The 15,344-nt window shown below is 44.1% G+C and overlaps 1 protein-coding gene across 1 annotated transcript; it reads right to left on the bottom strand.

Moving 5' to 3' along the window:
- Window positions 1-1,669: 1,669 nt before the first annotated feature.
- LOC136373241 (ras-related protein Rap-2c-like) lies at window positions 1,670-9,498 on the bottom strand. Its single transcript, XM_066338160.1, has 3 exons — window positions 9,005-9,498; window positions 6,955-7,274; window positions 1,670-2,110 (listed from the first exon to the last, which is right to left on the bottom strand). Exons 1-2 carry the CDS (start codon window positions 9,275-9,277, stop codon window positions 6,996-6,998), a joined length of 552 nt encoding a protein of 183 aa, XP_066194257.1. The 5' UTR covers window positions 9,278-9,498; the 3' UTR covers window positions 1,670-2,110; window positions 6,955-6,995.
- Window positions 9,499-15,344: the final 5,846 nt, after the last annotated feature.

Here is a 15,344-nt window from a genome sequence, read left to right on the forward strand (position 1 = left end):
TTTGGTCCCTTTTTCCCCCCAAAGTGTGCTGAAGAAACCATCTTTCATTTTCCCAGCCCTGTCACTCTAAGCCAGTTCAAGTTTAAGGGTTTTTTTTCAATTGTTTGGGTTTTTCCCCTTTTTTTTTTGCTGAGGTCAATGAAAATGAACACTGCTTTGAAAACTACCCATAGGAATGAACCACTGATTAATATCAACCAACTTTTTCCTTCTTAGACAAAGGAAAAGTAGGATCTTTATGAATTACTTTCATATCCTATTACTTCCTTACATCCTACAAAAAAGATCAACAACCATCACTTAAAAAAATCTACTTTGAATACAAGGTTTGGTTTAATTCTGATATTAAAGTGCAAACCTAAGTATTAGCCTCAGCCTGTTTATAAAGTTTGTACAAACAGGAAAAAATATTTCAAGTAATCCCACAGAAAAAGAATCAGGTCTTTCAATAACCAGGCAGAAATCCTGGTGTCCTCTTTTCAGGATTCAAAGTCAACACTGAATGTAGACATAGAATCTTTATTTCTGCTAATATTGTAAAGTCAGCCTGCATTATTACCAATAAAACACATTAATATTGAGATACTGTACTGGTGATCTTTTATTATTTTAAATGCCATCATCCACAATACAATTTGTGAGTTTTCAACTGATTAACCTCATATATCCATCGCTGCTTTTACTGGAGCTTTTCTCATAGATATTTAGCTATTACAGGGAAAGAATGTACATTTCTAGAAGCATGTTCAAATGACTAAAGCTGGGCTCCAAAAAACCTAGAACTTTGGTGCAGTAGGTGAGCTGCAGTTACTAAATTTCTGCAAAACAAAAATTATACATTTTAAACCACTGCTAGAAAAAGCTCTCATGTATGCAACACATTAATAAAGGTGAACAAAAAGATTTTGTCTGTTCTTTGTACATTTTCATTCTGCTCTTTAGACCTGTGTTATTGTTAAAATTTTCAAGTATTCAGAGAAAACGTTGATCAGGTAAACAATAAGGAAGGCAATGGCTGTTTAAAGCACGCTTGCAGTTAGTTTCACTGAAACCTGGTGCTTTTCCCCTTGTTATACACCAACGCGTCTCTAATATTAAACTTGTTTACTGGGGAAAAAAGCAATTAAAAAGCAATTTGTGACAGTGCAAGAAAAACTTTAACAAATATTGCTTAAAATATTATTCAGAAAGACAAATATCAGAAACTAGAAAACGTAAAGTGATTTTATTTGCATTAGATTTACATATGCAGAGGTCTACTAGATATCTTACTGTGCCAGGCAAAGTTGAGCTGACAGAGTAGGCATAGAGTCCATTTTGAAGGATATATTACCCCTTTTCAAAGGCATAGAAGCAATTTGTAAATACGCAAGTTTAGAAAATCAGTAGAAGGAAAAGTGTGCTGCCATTTTTCAATGCTACAATTGTCACGTTCAATTAAGAAACCCGAGATTGTGAGAAACATCAGCTGAAGACTTTATATCCCATTCCAAGTAATCCCTACTGTCAAATTGGACTGGTTACAAACACATTGTCACAGCTGCATTTGCCAAGAAAAGGGATACTAATATCCATACAAAAGAGGTGCCTTCAGTATCTTTCCATGACACTGTCAAACATAAACAAAAAGTCTCAAAGAATTACCAAACTACATTGTAGGAAAAAAACCTTGCAAAGAGAAATAAGCACTGATGCGAGGTAATATACAGAAGTAACCGTTTGTTTAAGGCTCAATTTATTCTCCATTAAAACTGTCTTCTTTTAAAAGGCATTGAGTAGGTAATACTGAGTTTAAGTATTTAATAAATACAAGTTCAGAACTGATTAAAGAAATCAATTAAATTATTAAAAATGAACTCTTGCATATTAGCTATTATATGAACTTTGAAAGCTATAAAAGGACTGATAGATAAAGAACAGATTTTAAAACTTATGGTAAACATGCTAAGCATTCTGATTAAGGAGTGTGGATCCTAGAGGCCACCAACCTTATGCACTTATATGTATGGCAATGTGCTGTAATAGAAACAGGTTTACCAAGGCTCAGCTCTGCAACCTGGGCTGAAAGTTCTCCAAAGCAGCATCTGTGAAAGTTTCCTCTGAGTTTTATCTGCAATTTAAAAAAAAAAAAAAAAAAAAAAAAAAAAAAAAAAGCAAGAAAAACTAATGAAAACCATATTCAATACACATCCAAAGTGAACATGGCTCCTCCCCTGCCTGGAACAGCCAGTTTTCCATCCTGAGCTCCAAAGGACTGTTTTCCACAGCAGCATTCCCAAATGCTCCACTAACTCTGGTAATACAAGAGGCAAACAGGTAACAACCTACTGCTATTCACTTTGTAACAGCTGCTGCTGGGGGATATGAAATTGCATCTAAAGATCTGCAAAAGCCAAAAAATTTAAGTTCTCTTGTACAGATGCACCAATGCAGGACCTAGTGTATGTATAATACCCAGTAACATACAGCAATGGCCTTTAGCACAAGTTCTAGGAACAAGCAGATGAGCCAACTAACTCAGTTTTGACATCTGTGTTCTCAGCAATCAGACCCTCTAAATGACTCCTAAAAAAGTCCCTTAACATTCAGACAATCTCAGCAGGGACAGAGCTGTACACCACCATTCTCAATCAAGCACACCAACACATTATCATTGTGACCAAAACATCTTTGCATTTCAGATAACTTGCTTGTAGCTCCCAGAGCTATGCTAAAAGTCTCAGGCAAAGCTCAAAGTCTGTAGAAATCTCTCATATGTATGTGCATGTACTTTACTCTGGCTTGATCCCTGGCTTTTCAGGAGCCTTCTCAATTCTTGAAGTAATTTCTCCAAATGAGTCAGGACCTTATGTTTTCCTACTGCACCATTTCTTTTCAGCTGTTGATTTGCTCTCAGCTAACAGTTTGCCATGACAGAGTGCTTTGACATAGCCAGGGTTCCCTTTCTTGCCTAACAACTGGTCAACCCCAACATTCAGGAGCAGCACTCCTGCCCTGACAGGAGCCAACAGCCAGGTTTTTCTTGCTTGTTTGTATGTTTTCCAACTAACAGCAATTCTCTCCCAGTCTGGTAAGATCACTCCCACCCCACACACTTGCTGGTTCACAAATTTTAGACAGAGAGGGTCCCTGTACTGTCAAAAGATGTGAATCAACATTTAGCTTCTAATGGGGATGGATTAGACCTGCTTAATAGATGTTTTATCTTTGCTTGGAGCACAGAAGAGGCAAACCATTTACAGTGTAGCTCCTCATTCTACCAGAGTTAGATCCACCCCAAAACCTTCATCTAAACCCAGCATTCAATAATGTGGCCAGCAAAGAATTGCTGGGAACAGTAAGAACAGAAAAATGAAGTAATGATATTTTCCTCCACATACCCTTCAGCATGCTTGCATTTGCAGGTTAGGGACCTCCCAATTCAGATTTGTCATCTCCCAATTTGTGTTTAGTTACTAAAATTAACACTACACGATATCTTATCTGGCTTCATTTGCCTGTGATATTTTATACCACTCTCTGGTCTCTTCTGTGAGCAGGCAAGAGAGAAGGGGAAGTTAGACAATATAGTATAATAAATGTGTCTAGTGTTGCACAGCCACATAGACCAGAAGAGAGTACACTTTCAGTTTTTATTCCTAGAGAGGAATACTCTTCCTTCAACCTTGCTAATACCAGTTACTCATGAACACAGGGAACAGAAAACACTAATCAGAATCAGTCTTTCATCCCAACATTAAGGTGTTACCAATCCTATTAGTATCAGAAAGACTTTAGTGTACGAGCACTGTACCAGGTACCATACTTTAAAGAAGATTCAAAATACAAAACAGTGTCATACTGAAAATTCAAGAGAAATATTGGATCAAGGAACACAAAGCAGGTCCTGGAACTCTCCTATCTATGAATGCAAGAGCAAAACAGCAGAAGACCACTGCAGAAACAGGAAAGGGGAGGTGGGAAACAGGATGTGAGAACAACATACATTTTTAAAAGGAACTATGGGTTATCCTGACTATGTAGTTATGTTCCATCCTTCATCTCATCCAAGGCAGTTGACTGGAACAGCAGTTTAGCAAATGCTTCTCAAAAATGTCATGAAAGAACCTACACATCACAGCTGACAGACAGGCCGAGGTACCAGCACCAAAAAGAGGTTAAGTGGTACCTGTGAGTTAAAACCAACACTGGAACAGCCTCAGGCAAAGCTAGGCCCAGCAAAAAAAATCCACCCCCACCCCTCCTGTGGGTTTCTGCACCAGAACTGCAGGAATACAAACTGTTGTATGTACTGCTCTGTGAACTGACACACCCAAGATTCCTCCTGGACACAGCCAGGTTACAGAACTCCAAGATGATGATGATGATCCCAGGACACAGCTGTAGTTCAAGCCCACTTCCTACACACAGATTTTCAGACAGCTGGTTCTACTTCCTCAGTTTCAATTTACCTAGGAGGGGTCACTCCTAAAGCAGAGGTTTGACAAACAGCAATTGTTTCCTGGATCACAGATAAGCAGGATTACAAAGCTGATTAGAGCTATCACAAGACACCATCAGCACCTCTCCTACCAGAGCACATCAGACAGAAATTATCAAGCAGCAAAGGCTTACAATAAAGTTAATGAGATCCTACATCCATTCAATCAAAGAACAAGGATAGAGTGGGAGCCAGGAAAAGTACCCCAAAAGTGTTAGGCTGAAATGAAATATACAGAGCATGAAGCCTGTGAAAAGCCAGAATGAGTAATACAAGTTTCAGACATGGTGAGAACTGGACTGAATAGGAAATGGATCAGGAGGGAAAGACTTGTTTGGCATAGGTGATGAGACTATACTGGGCAGAGACAGCATTCTCCAGAAACAAGGAAGCAGTTTGCTGCTAAAGGCTTGGGGTGATTGTCTAAGCCAGGCAGAAGGAAGGAGAGGAAATCCCTATCACAAAAGCTTAGATCCTCTGTCTCAAAAGCTCCCAAAGACATAATACAGATGGTTTTTCTGAAGCAAGAACATGTTTAGGAAACCCACCAAATCTAGGCATAAGTTATCATTCAAAGGACTAACGTGGCCCTGCCCCTTCTTCAATTTCACCTTTAAGATTAAATGTGCTACTCAGTGTAAATCCAGAAGCAGACAGGTTACAAAGCCTCCCTTGGAAGCAATCAATTCCAGAACTATAAATTTCAAGGATGAAAGGCTGATTTTGTCAGAGTTTAAGACAGTAACCTGCACAAGATGAACCATTAGTAACCCAGGAGATTGCCATATTCTTTGGCATGATACTTCTAGTCCACATAATCTTGTTTGCAAAGCTGCCTTAGAAATAGCTGTAACATTGCATTACTATACACGATTCAGGATACTACCTCTGCAGCACTCAAAAAAAAAAAAGGCAGTAATTTCTTAGATTCATTTCTTCCTAGAACTCTATAGACTCTGCAAGTGTTATTAATGTACAATGAAAGACTTTATTCGTATTTTCCTCTGCTCCAAAACAACAAGCTTGCTCACCTTGCAACAAGCAAATCTCAAATTTACACATACCTCTTACACAATAACAGCAGCCCTTCCTAATTTCACAGAACTGGAGATAAAAACATCATGTATTATCTGTAGCATGACAGTGCTAGGGCCATGAGCACCTAAAACTTTATATTTACAAAGCACTTGATAACAATCTCAAAGACAAGCTTTGAGACTTCACTCTCTGACCTTGCACTCAAGATTAAAGAGGATACATGGTCCAAAGCTTCCAGTAATAATCTATTTTCCCTCTTGTCACTCAGACACAAAAAGCTCCTTTGAGTTAAGCAAGTTACTAACATGGCACTGGGAGTCTGAGCCTCAAGCAGCGCAGCTGTCAGGAGGGGCAGTTCCTTCCCCTGAATTTCCACATCCTCCCTCATTCCTGCACTTGCCCTCAAAGATCATGACGAGTTGTTTGCAAAGACAGGTCCAACAGACAACTGGAGGTCTGAGGGACCAGCTGGCTGCACACAGAGCACACCAACGGTGCTTTGCAGTAACGTGGATTCAAGCCAGTGCTGAAACAAGACCTGCAACAGCTACAGGGGAAACAGGACTGTGGGGAGGTTCAGAACCACCTCACAGGAATGCACATCAGGGAGGAACAGACCCATTCACAGTCAGGTGAAAAAGGTGCTGAAAAGGACCACACGTGAAAGGTCAAGGGCAACTGTCCTGGAGAAAAAAAAATAAACACCAAAGCAACACCTGATACACCTGGGAAGCTTTACAGAGGGCCCTCTGAAAGCTGCACTCTAATCACACCTCTTACGAGTCACTGGGAAAGGAGAGTCGTGCATTGGGAAGCCATTTTACAGTGCGTTCTCTGCTCTGGAGATCTGAGATGAAGAGCACTTTGTGCATGCCCTTGACTATTACATGTGGGCTTCGAGCCACTTCTCAGCACTCAAGGTGGCTCTCTTGCAAGAGAAACTTATTCCACTGATAAGGCAGAAGAGTACTGTCAGTTTCTGTACTACAGAACTTTATCTATTTTAAACAAGCTCAAAGTCTCAAAAACTACTGGGAAACTTGGTCACAATAATCCCATTGAACTCCAAGCTAACTCTCATTACTTGAAAATAATTCAGATACCAGCTACAAGTGGGTTTATATCCACTGCAACGTCACAAAGCACTTATGCAGAATAACATAGCATCAAATACAGCACTGACAGTCTAGGTGCAGATGAGATCATTCACTTTGCATCACTGTAAAATTACTGCAAGCAAATGCAGCGTTCCCTGACTAACCCTACTGAGGTAACACAAGAAGTCCATTTGACTCAATCACATTCACAGGCTCCCATCTCTTTTGGAGGATGGCTGCCTCCAGGTTAGACTGCCTCATTTCAGACTCCCTGTCCCTTTATCTCTTACTGAAACACCATGTTTAGGCACCTCAGTTAGTGATGACTGTTCCACCAACCTGCTCTGTGTGGCCATGGTTGAGGTTTTTCTTAATTTCTCTCACTGGATGATGCAAGTTGTACAACATTGATCTTGTTTTTCAGGCAGGGAGGCATAGTTCATTTGCCGGACGATCTCAGCAAACAGTTCATCCACCATTGTTTTGCTCTTGGCTGACGTCTCCAGGAAGGGACAACCCCAGTCCTGAGCCAGGGCTCTACCTTCTGCAGATAAGACTTCCCTCTCCGACTCCAGATCCACTTTATTCCCCACTAGGATCAGAGGAACTTTCTCATATCTCTTCACCCGGACAATCTGGTCCCTCATAGGCTTGATGTCCTGGTCAAACAATCCAGCTGGTTAGTACATGCAAGGAATCACATGGAATTGCTATAGAACCACTAGAGAAACACATTTTAATAACCCTCACGTGCAACTGAACATTAAAAATACATTAGAAGGCTTCTTAAACTCATAGTCACACAGATCTAGAATTCAGAGAAAATTTACTGCCTATCACTAAGTTACTTCATTTATATAAAAGCATGCACATTTTATAGAATTTATGTGCATATACAAACAGAAAGTGACTGCTGTGGTCTCAGTCAGTTCAGCCAGAGGACATGGCATTGCTGCTCTGAAGTCTGGTTTCAGCTTTCTGAAGAAGTTGTCTTAAGTCTAAGGACCTGTAACCCTAGCAGGGGCATGCTATTACACAACCATTTAGGAAGTTTGTGCTTAGTTTACAGCTTGAGAAATCCATCAATTTAAATAAAGCCTTCTCAGTCCTGGAATGCTTAGAATAATTCATTGTGAACACATTTAATCACGTGTAAGTAACCAAATTAGATGCTGTAAAGAGATTTTATTACCTAAAGATGCATTTATTCAAGTCTGAGCCGACATGGGGAGTTTACACTTGAAAGTCTGAGTCAGCCTCCTCTGCCTCCGAGTCTTTTTAAGTTACTATCAGAACTAGAAATTCTTGCATAGTTCTGAGACAAAGCAATCCCAGCGTTTGAAGTTACCACTGTGTAAAGAACTGCAGAGTGGTTTACACCTACAGCCTTCAGAGCAAACACACTACAGACAGATGTGAATAATTAAATATTAACAAGGTGGATTACTGTACATTCATTCCTCAAATAATGCGGGCTCGCTAGAACCCAAAAATCAGTGAAAATGAGAGCAGAAGCATCCCATTGTCACTGCTGTTGTTTTCCAAAGATAAACATGTCTTTGGCTTGCACAGGGTTGTTTCGAGGCCTCTGCTAAGATAAGGTTTAGCCTTCAGCAGAAGCAAACAGTGGGGGTGTGCAAGGTCTTGCCAAGCAGCTGAAACGCACCCAGCTCAGCAGCCCAAGCCAAGGCAGGAGTTACAAATCCCTGCGCTACATGGAGTGCTGCTAAACTCACTTATTGCCCAAAAACAAAGCCCCGTTCCTACAGGCAGCTTAGACCAGTTACTGGCTGAGACAATTCCTTTTTTTCTTTTGGAGAGTTTCAATAGTAGAAATCAAATCCAGAGCCACAAATTACCGTGTATAGCTAGTTCTCCTCTCCAGTACTCCACCTACGCTGTGAGAGCATGGAGTTCGTGCTGGACAGGAATATATTTTGGGGGGAAGGAGCGGAAAATAGCAGCTCATTTAACAAGTCACAACTGCAGAACAATGAGACTCTCTTCAAGAGCAACTACAGAAATATGCCTTTTAGAAAGGAGAGGGGGTTGGAAGGGGAAGTCTCGATTTTAATATCGAGTGATTTCTTCACAAAAGGGGATTGCCAAGAGACTTCTGTTGGGGAAGTGGGAAGAAGTCATTGTTCTCCAGCACTGCGTGGGATTTAACAATGGTGGCATCCTAATAAGTACCTGCAAAGCAAGCAGTTGTCCATCAGGAAGCAGGGCTGGTAAACGCACTTTCAAGCTGGGCATTTACACTTTTTGCCCTCCGGAGATAAAGCGCTTCTACGCACACGTGGCTACCCCTAAAACTTCCTCCTCGGCCCAGCGCCTTCCCCGGGGCAGGGCCAGCTTCATCAGAGGACGGGACATCGGGAGAGGTTACCTGGAAGGACTGCTGGTTGACCAGGCTGTAGACGAGGATGAATCCCTGCCCGTTCTTGATGTAGAGGTCGCGCATGGAGGCGAACTGCTCGGTGCCCGCCGTGTCCAGGATCTCCAGCACAGAGGGGGACGAGTCCACCTCGATCTCCTTGCGGTAAAAGTCCTCAATGGTGGGGTCGTACTTCTCGATGAAGGTCCCAGTGACAAACTGCACCGTCAGGGCGGACTTCCCCACCCCCCCGCTGCCCAGCACCACCACCTTGTACTCCCGCATCAGGCCCCGCTCGCCGCTCCCCACCGGGCCCGGGCCTAGGGCAGGCGGCACCGCGGCCCTCGCATAGCCCCGGCCCGCTTCAGAGGAAGGGCGAGGCCCCACTGCTTCCGTACCGTCCTGGGGGGAGCGAGACCCCCGTCAGTGCCCGGCGCGGCCCCAGCCCCGCTGCGCTCCTTCACTGCCGCGCTCGCGCCATGGCCGCCTCAACGGCGAAACGCACCCACCAGGGCCAGCTCCACCCGGAAGGGTTTTGCTGAGGCACCGGAGGTGGCCCCGCCCCGCCGCCGCCGCTCACTTGCGGCGTGCTGCGTCACGGCCCGCCCGAACTGCGCCCGGAGGCAGATTAGAGTTTGGCACCGAGGCACTGTTCCTGCCCGGCCCCATAACATGACGGCCTAAGCATGGCGGTCGCGGCCGCAGCCTCTTCAAGGATGGCTCTGTGAGGGGCGCGTTGTCCCTCCATGAGGTCCTGCTCGGCACTCGACAACTTGAGCGCCTTAACAAACTCCTCTGAGCTCCCTGCCGGGAAAAGACCCGCGGGGAAGGGGACCCGGTCTATGACACCGGTGGGTGTGGAGAGTGGGACACCGGTACCGCGGTTTTTCATCCCTGGAAGCCCGTTGGGCTGGTGACAAAGAGGGTCACCAAGTTGATCAGAGGGATGGAGCACCTCTAATAAGAGGAAAGACTGGGAGAATTGAGATTGTTCAGCCTGGAGATGAGAAAGCTTCAGGGTGACCTAATTGCCCCTTCCAGTGCCTGAAGGGAATTTACAGGAAAGACTGAGAGAGACTGTTTACAAATACATGTAGTGACAGGAAAGGGGGAATGCATTTGAACTGAAAGAGTGTAGGTTTAGATTAGATATTAGGAAGAAGATCTTTAATGTCAGGGTGGTGAGACCCTGGCACAGGCCGTGCAGAGAAGCTGTGGCTGCCCCAATCCCTGGAAGAGTCCAAGGCCATCCATGGCAGGGGGTGAAACAAGACCATCTTTAAGGAGGGTCACACTTGTGGCTGCTGTTAGGAGCACGAAAGGACGACGCAGGCCAGCAGGAGGTCAAGCAGGAAAGCTTCTACTTTATTTTTCTGACTCCATAATATATACAATTTTACAGACAGGCCACGATTGGCTACACAGGTAGCCACCTCTTCGACCTCGTTGGTGAACATCACCATCAATCATCTTTCTCCTCCTAGAGAGGAGAAGTATGTCAACAAAGATAATTTTCTAAAAACATACATAGTTTACTTGAAGCTGGGTGAGAACAAAATGCAAACAGTGAAAAACAGGCAAACTTGAGGCAACATACAAGACTCGTCCCGTGTCTGTACACTTTGACAGCTGCCACAAGCCTCACTGCTCGGCTGCCACGCGCTTTCCCCTGTTTCCGTCGGAGCCCTTTCCATGAGAATCCTCTCAGAGCCGGCAGGAGTTTTGGCGGCGGAGCTCGGCGGCTCCGCACTCCCGCGGCAGGGCTGACAGCAGGTGTCAGCACGGCACCAGAGCCATCCCCGGCCGCGGCGGGGACCGGCTCCGCCGCTTCCCCCGGCAATGAAACTCCCCCGTTGTTAAGAGGAGGTAACTAAAAAAAAAAAAAATCAACGTCTGTTTTCTTTCTAAAATAAAATCCCCCAGTCACTTCAGACCCAACTTGTTGATTCCCACCCGTAGGAGAAGCTACCCTCCAATAAACCACATTTGTTTCTGCTGCTCCCTGCAGGGTGCAGAATTTCGGCAGGCATGTGTGAGGTGCTGGATTTGTCCCTTTCCTCTCTGCATCACCTGTTTGTTTGCAAGTCCAAGGCAGACACAGCTGCCGCGTTGTGTCCATCCTGGGCTACCAACAGCCCTAGAGAGGTGCCTGGTTAAGGCTTAAACTATCCAAAGGTACTGAGGAGGTGACTGCTTGTGGTTGGTTTCACAAACAGCTTTATTTTATTCACTTCCTTTCCATATGAGACATTAATTTTGAAGAATTAAAGACTTTAGTTAAAACAGATATTGCTCAGGTAGACTTCCCTTTGCTAACTAGATATTGTTCAGGTAAACTTCCCTTTCTTAATAGAAGCCGTATTTAAGGAACTGATAAATCAGGAGGCCTGTCAACTTAATCAATAGACTCCAAGAATACAATGTGATCATAAATCAGATACTCTTGAGAAAACAGGATCCAGGTGTCACCAACACTAAAAGGTTAAAAAGGCAAAGCGAGGAAGACCAATCTTACTTCATCATTTTGAGACCCCACCCCATAAGAAGGACCATGGACCCATTTCAAAGAACAAACTACGCATGCTTAATTGCTTTTTGGCTAATTACCATACGAAGCGGGGAATGGGATGGACCAGAGTAATGAATATGCATTTGTGTTTTGGGTATTCAATACTCTTGTACATAAAAAGACCCTGTGATCATCTGTAAATTGCGCGTGTGTATTTGGAAGCTATCCCTCACGCTGCCTGGCGTCGTAATAAACATACACTTTCTAACTTCAAACTGTTAGAGAGTCATTGTCTGTCATAGTTGGATATCGGTATTAGATCAATATCCATACTTTTTTAATAAATCATTTTGGCGACCGCGGCAGGACACTGCATCTCTGGCCGAGGGGGCCATCGGGGTCTGGGACCCCTCAGGGCGCCCGCCCAGAATTTCCTGGGAAGAGGGCTCCCGTGGCCCCGCTGACACCCCCGGGGAAAGACCAGAGCCTGCTGGAACTACGGACAGAAGGTATGTTTAAAATATTGGGAACAGGTACCTTTGAATACAGGCAGCTTATAAGTCATAAGAGACGTTTTATGCAAAGCAGAAGCCTGACTGGGTTTTGGAAACTCCGCGGAGTCTTGTAAATGGTTGGTTGTGTTCCAGGTAAAGCTGGTAACTTGTGACTGTGTTACCAAAATATCAGAAAATCGTATAGCAGTAGTTATGCTAAGGCTTCTTGGCTAGCATTAGGGCACTAGGCCTTGGGAAGGTAGCCTGGGAATGTGCTGGGTCTGTGGAAACAATAATCAAAGGGATTAGCAAAGCATGAAGAACATGCTGAAAGGGAAAACCGTCTTAAAGATAAAGTTTGAAATATTACTAGGAGGGGGTCTAGTGACGGGGGAAGGTAAATTTTGGTAATTAACCTATAGTTTTAAATAAGACAAGCATGTAGAATTTATTACTTTAGAAGCCTGTTACCTAGTAGCTGAACGTCATTGCTTTATCAAAAATTTTTCTGTTTGTAATCTTTGTAAAAAGGTATAAAAACCTGAGTCTTGATGAGGGTCTTTGGGAATCCTGATTTGGGACGTTGGTCCCCAGGTCCCCGGGCCCCGAATAAAGCACGACATAAACTGACTCCTTGTTAGTTTGTGTTTTAACTCCGTTCCGGGCAACAACTGCGTCCCGAGTGGGGGGGCAGCGGCGGCGGCAGAGCCGCAGGTCTTGTTGGTTTTTAGGAGCAGTGGTGGCTCCGATTCCAGCCTCTAGTTTAAAGGTGCACCTTGGTAATCCATAATCTGAAGGACTAGCCCGAGTTTTGAGACACAAAGGGTGCCGTCTTGAGTCATGGTCCCGCGCGCCGAAGGTGTGTGTGTATTGACGGATCCGTGTCCGTGTGGTGGTCCCGTGGTTTTGTGATTATGTGCGCTTAGGTGAGAAAAAGAATCATTTGTGTACCGTATGTGTTGTGGTTTGTGAAAGCTTGTGTGGTAGGCGTTTTGGTTTGTGTGATTTTGCTGCGTGTTACTAACCTTTGTGAGTCTTTTTGGAAGTTTTGCAAGTTTAAAAGTTGTAAGAGATATTAAAACTCCCGCCGACCCGCGGAAGAATACCTGTGTCTGAGAAAGCGGAGGGACTTAGCGTGCTCATGTCGTGACTGGAGTGTGTCACGGAGAGCGCTGTGTGTAAGTTTTGACTGTATAACTGATGGTGTGATTTGAATCAGCTTGTTGTTCAGGAGAAAAACATCTGTGGGTGAACAAGTTGTTTAATTGCTTGTAAGAAAAAAAAAAAAAAAAACACCAAAAAACACCAAAAAACCAAACAAAACAAAACCCAAAAAACCACCACAAACAAAAACACAAGCAAGGGTAAGGGGTTTTCTTTTTGAAAGTCTATGCCCGACACAGCCGCGGTGATCGGGAGTGATTTGTTTCCCTGGTAACCGGAGAGGAATCTCGGCTTGCGCAACCTCAGACCATATCCCTTAGCTCCTTGTAAAACGCCGACAGGTTTCCGGCGAGTGGATGTTTTGGTTAAAAAGAAATATTCTTATTTATTTGTGAGGTTTGCAGTTACCAAAGTGTGTGGTAATATCTTAAAGTGCTGGTGGCTTGGTCCTCAACCGCGGAGGAGCAGAAAGGCAGTGTAAGATCAAGGTGTCTCCCTCGCTTTCCTGCAGAAGGGTCTGTGCTGCATCCCGGCTGAAATCTTTGGGATTTTGGCGAGACTTTGTTAAAACTTTTGGTTGAATATGTTTAGGGTCGTAAGGGACCCCGGCTGTTTCTTTTGTGAGCCTAATACTGTTGGTGTTTGAAGTCAGGTCCCTGCAGAAAAGGGAAACCCGGTCTAGCAGCTTTTGATTGCGTGCAAAGAATGAAAAGCCCAGTGCCAGCCGAGGTAGCCGAGGGATTTTAGTGTGCTGAGGTAGCCGTGATTCGCACAGCTCTGGGCGCAGCATAGAATCGTGGGACTCCTGCTAGAAGTCGGTTGGTACTCTGCAAAGTTCACATTTGTTAATTTTAAATATTTTAATAGTAATATACCCAAGATAAGGCATAACAGAAGACCCAGTTTAATAAGTGATTAATAACCAGCAGTTTGATTCAAGTGCCTGGCTGATTGTGTGGTGGTTTTTTTTTATAAAAAAGGAATTTTTTTTTTCTTTTTTTTGTGTGTGTCAAAAGGCATTGGAAAAAGAGAATTCTAAACATGGGGGCAAATGAGAGCAAAGAGATTCCCAGAGGAAGCCCTTTGGGGTGCATTTTAACACACTGGAAAGAGCTGGTGGGCCATGATGGTACAGAAACCAAGAGGGGGCTAGTCAAGTTATGTACACAGTGGTGGCCACTCTATAAGCTGGATGAGGGAATGAAGTGGCCAGCAAATGGTACACTGGACTATGAGACATTATTACAGTTAATGCTTTTCATTCGGCGGGAACAAAGGTGATCAGAAGTGACATATGCAGATATGTTTTTCAGCCTTCGAAATCACCCTGAGTGGCAAAAGGATTGTGGAATGAGGCCACCATCTGATCCTTTAGTATTGGCCCTTGAAAAGGACAATAAAGCTACTAAAGGGAAGCCCAAACGGTGCTGCAGCACCTGCTCTATAAATCAGAGGTGCACACATCCCGACAAGGTATACCAAGCAGAGGCTTTGGAACAGGAGACAGAAGACATACTTAAACCACCTCGAAAAAGACAGGAAAGGGGGAGGGTGGGGGGAAATGCAGACTTCATCTTCCCTTGGAAGGACAGCAACTAAGGCAGGGATTTCTCCACCCACTCCTGAACCATACCCACCACTGCCTGGCAGTGACAGTGAGTGGGATGAACCTGAACTTCCCCTGTCAGCCCCCAAACTTCCCCCACAAGAGCCTATAGCATCCAGGACCCGAAAACAAACCACAGGGGTCATACAAGCACCTCTAAGACAAGCAATGACCTCTGATGGAGAAACAAAACTGATTAAGGTTCCCTTTTCCTCGATTGATTTAGAGATTTGGGAAAAGAGTGCTAAGGGTTATCGAAGTGATCCAATAGGGGTTGCTAAGAAAATGAAGTTTATAATTAAGCAGCATTTACCTGATTGGGCAGACCTCCAATTGCTGCTTGATGCCTTAACAGAGACTGAAAAGCAATTAGTTTTGAAAGTGGCTAAAGACCTGGCCGAGGATGATTGTAGAACAACTCAGGAAGATGTTAAAGATGTATTTCCCCTTCAAGACCCAGGCTAGGATCCTAATAATGATGGGGGTTGGGACGGTTAAAGAGATACCAGGATCACCTGCGAGACGCGATGCGCCGACACGCCACCCTGGATCCTGGATCTAATGAAGGGACACAGCAAT

The sequence above is a fragment of the Sylvia atricapilla genome, chromosome W (genome assembly GCF_009819655.1).
Source record: "Sylvia atricapilla isolate bSylAtr1 chromosome W, bSylAtr1.pri, whole genome shotgun sequence".
Lineage (NCBI taxonomy): Eukaryota > Metazoa > Chordata > Aves > Passeriformes > Sylviidae > Sylvia > Sylvia atricapilla.

Coding starts and splice junctions, on each gene's coding strand:
- LOC136373241 (XM_066338160.1), bottom strand. CDS start 9,277: ATGCGGGAGTACAAGGTGGTGGTGCTGGGCAGCGGGGGGGTGGGGAAG. Junction 7,275..9,004: donor TCAACCAGCAGTCCTTCCAG/GTAACCTCTCCC, acceptor TTGTTTGACCAG/GACATCAAGCCTATGAGGGA.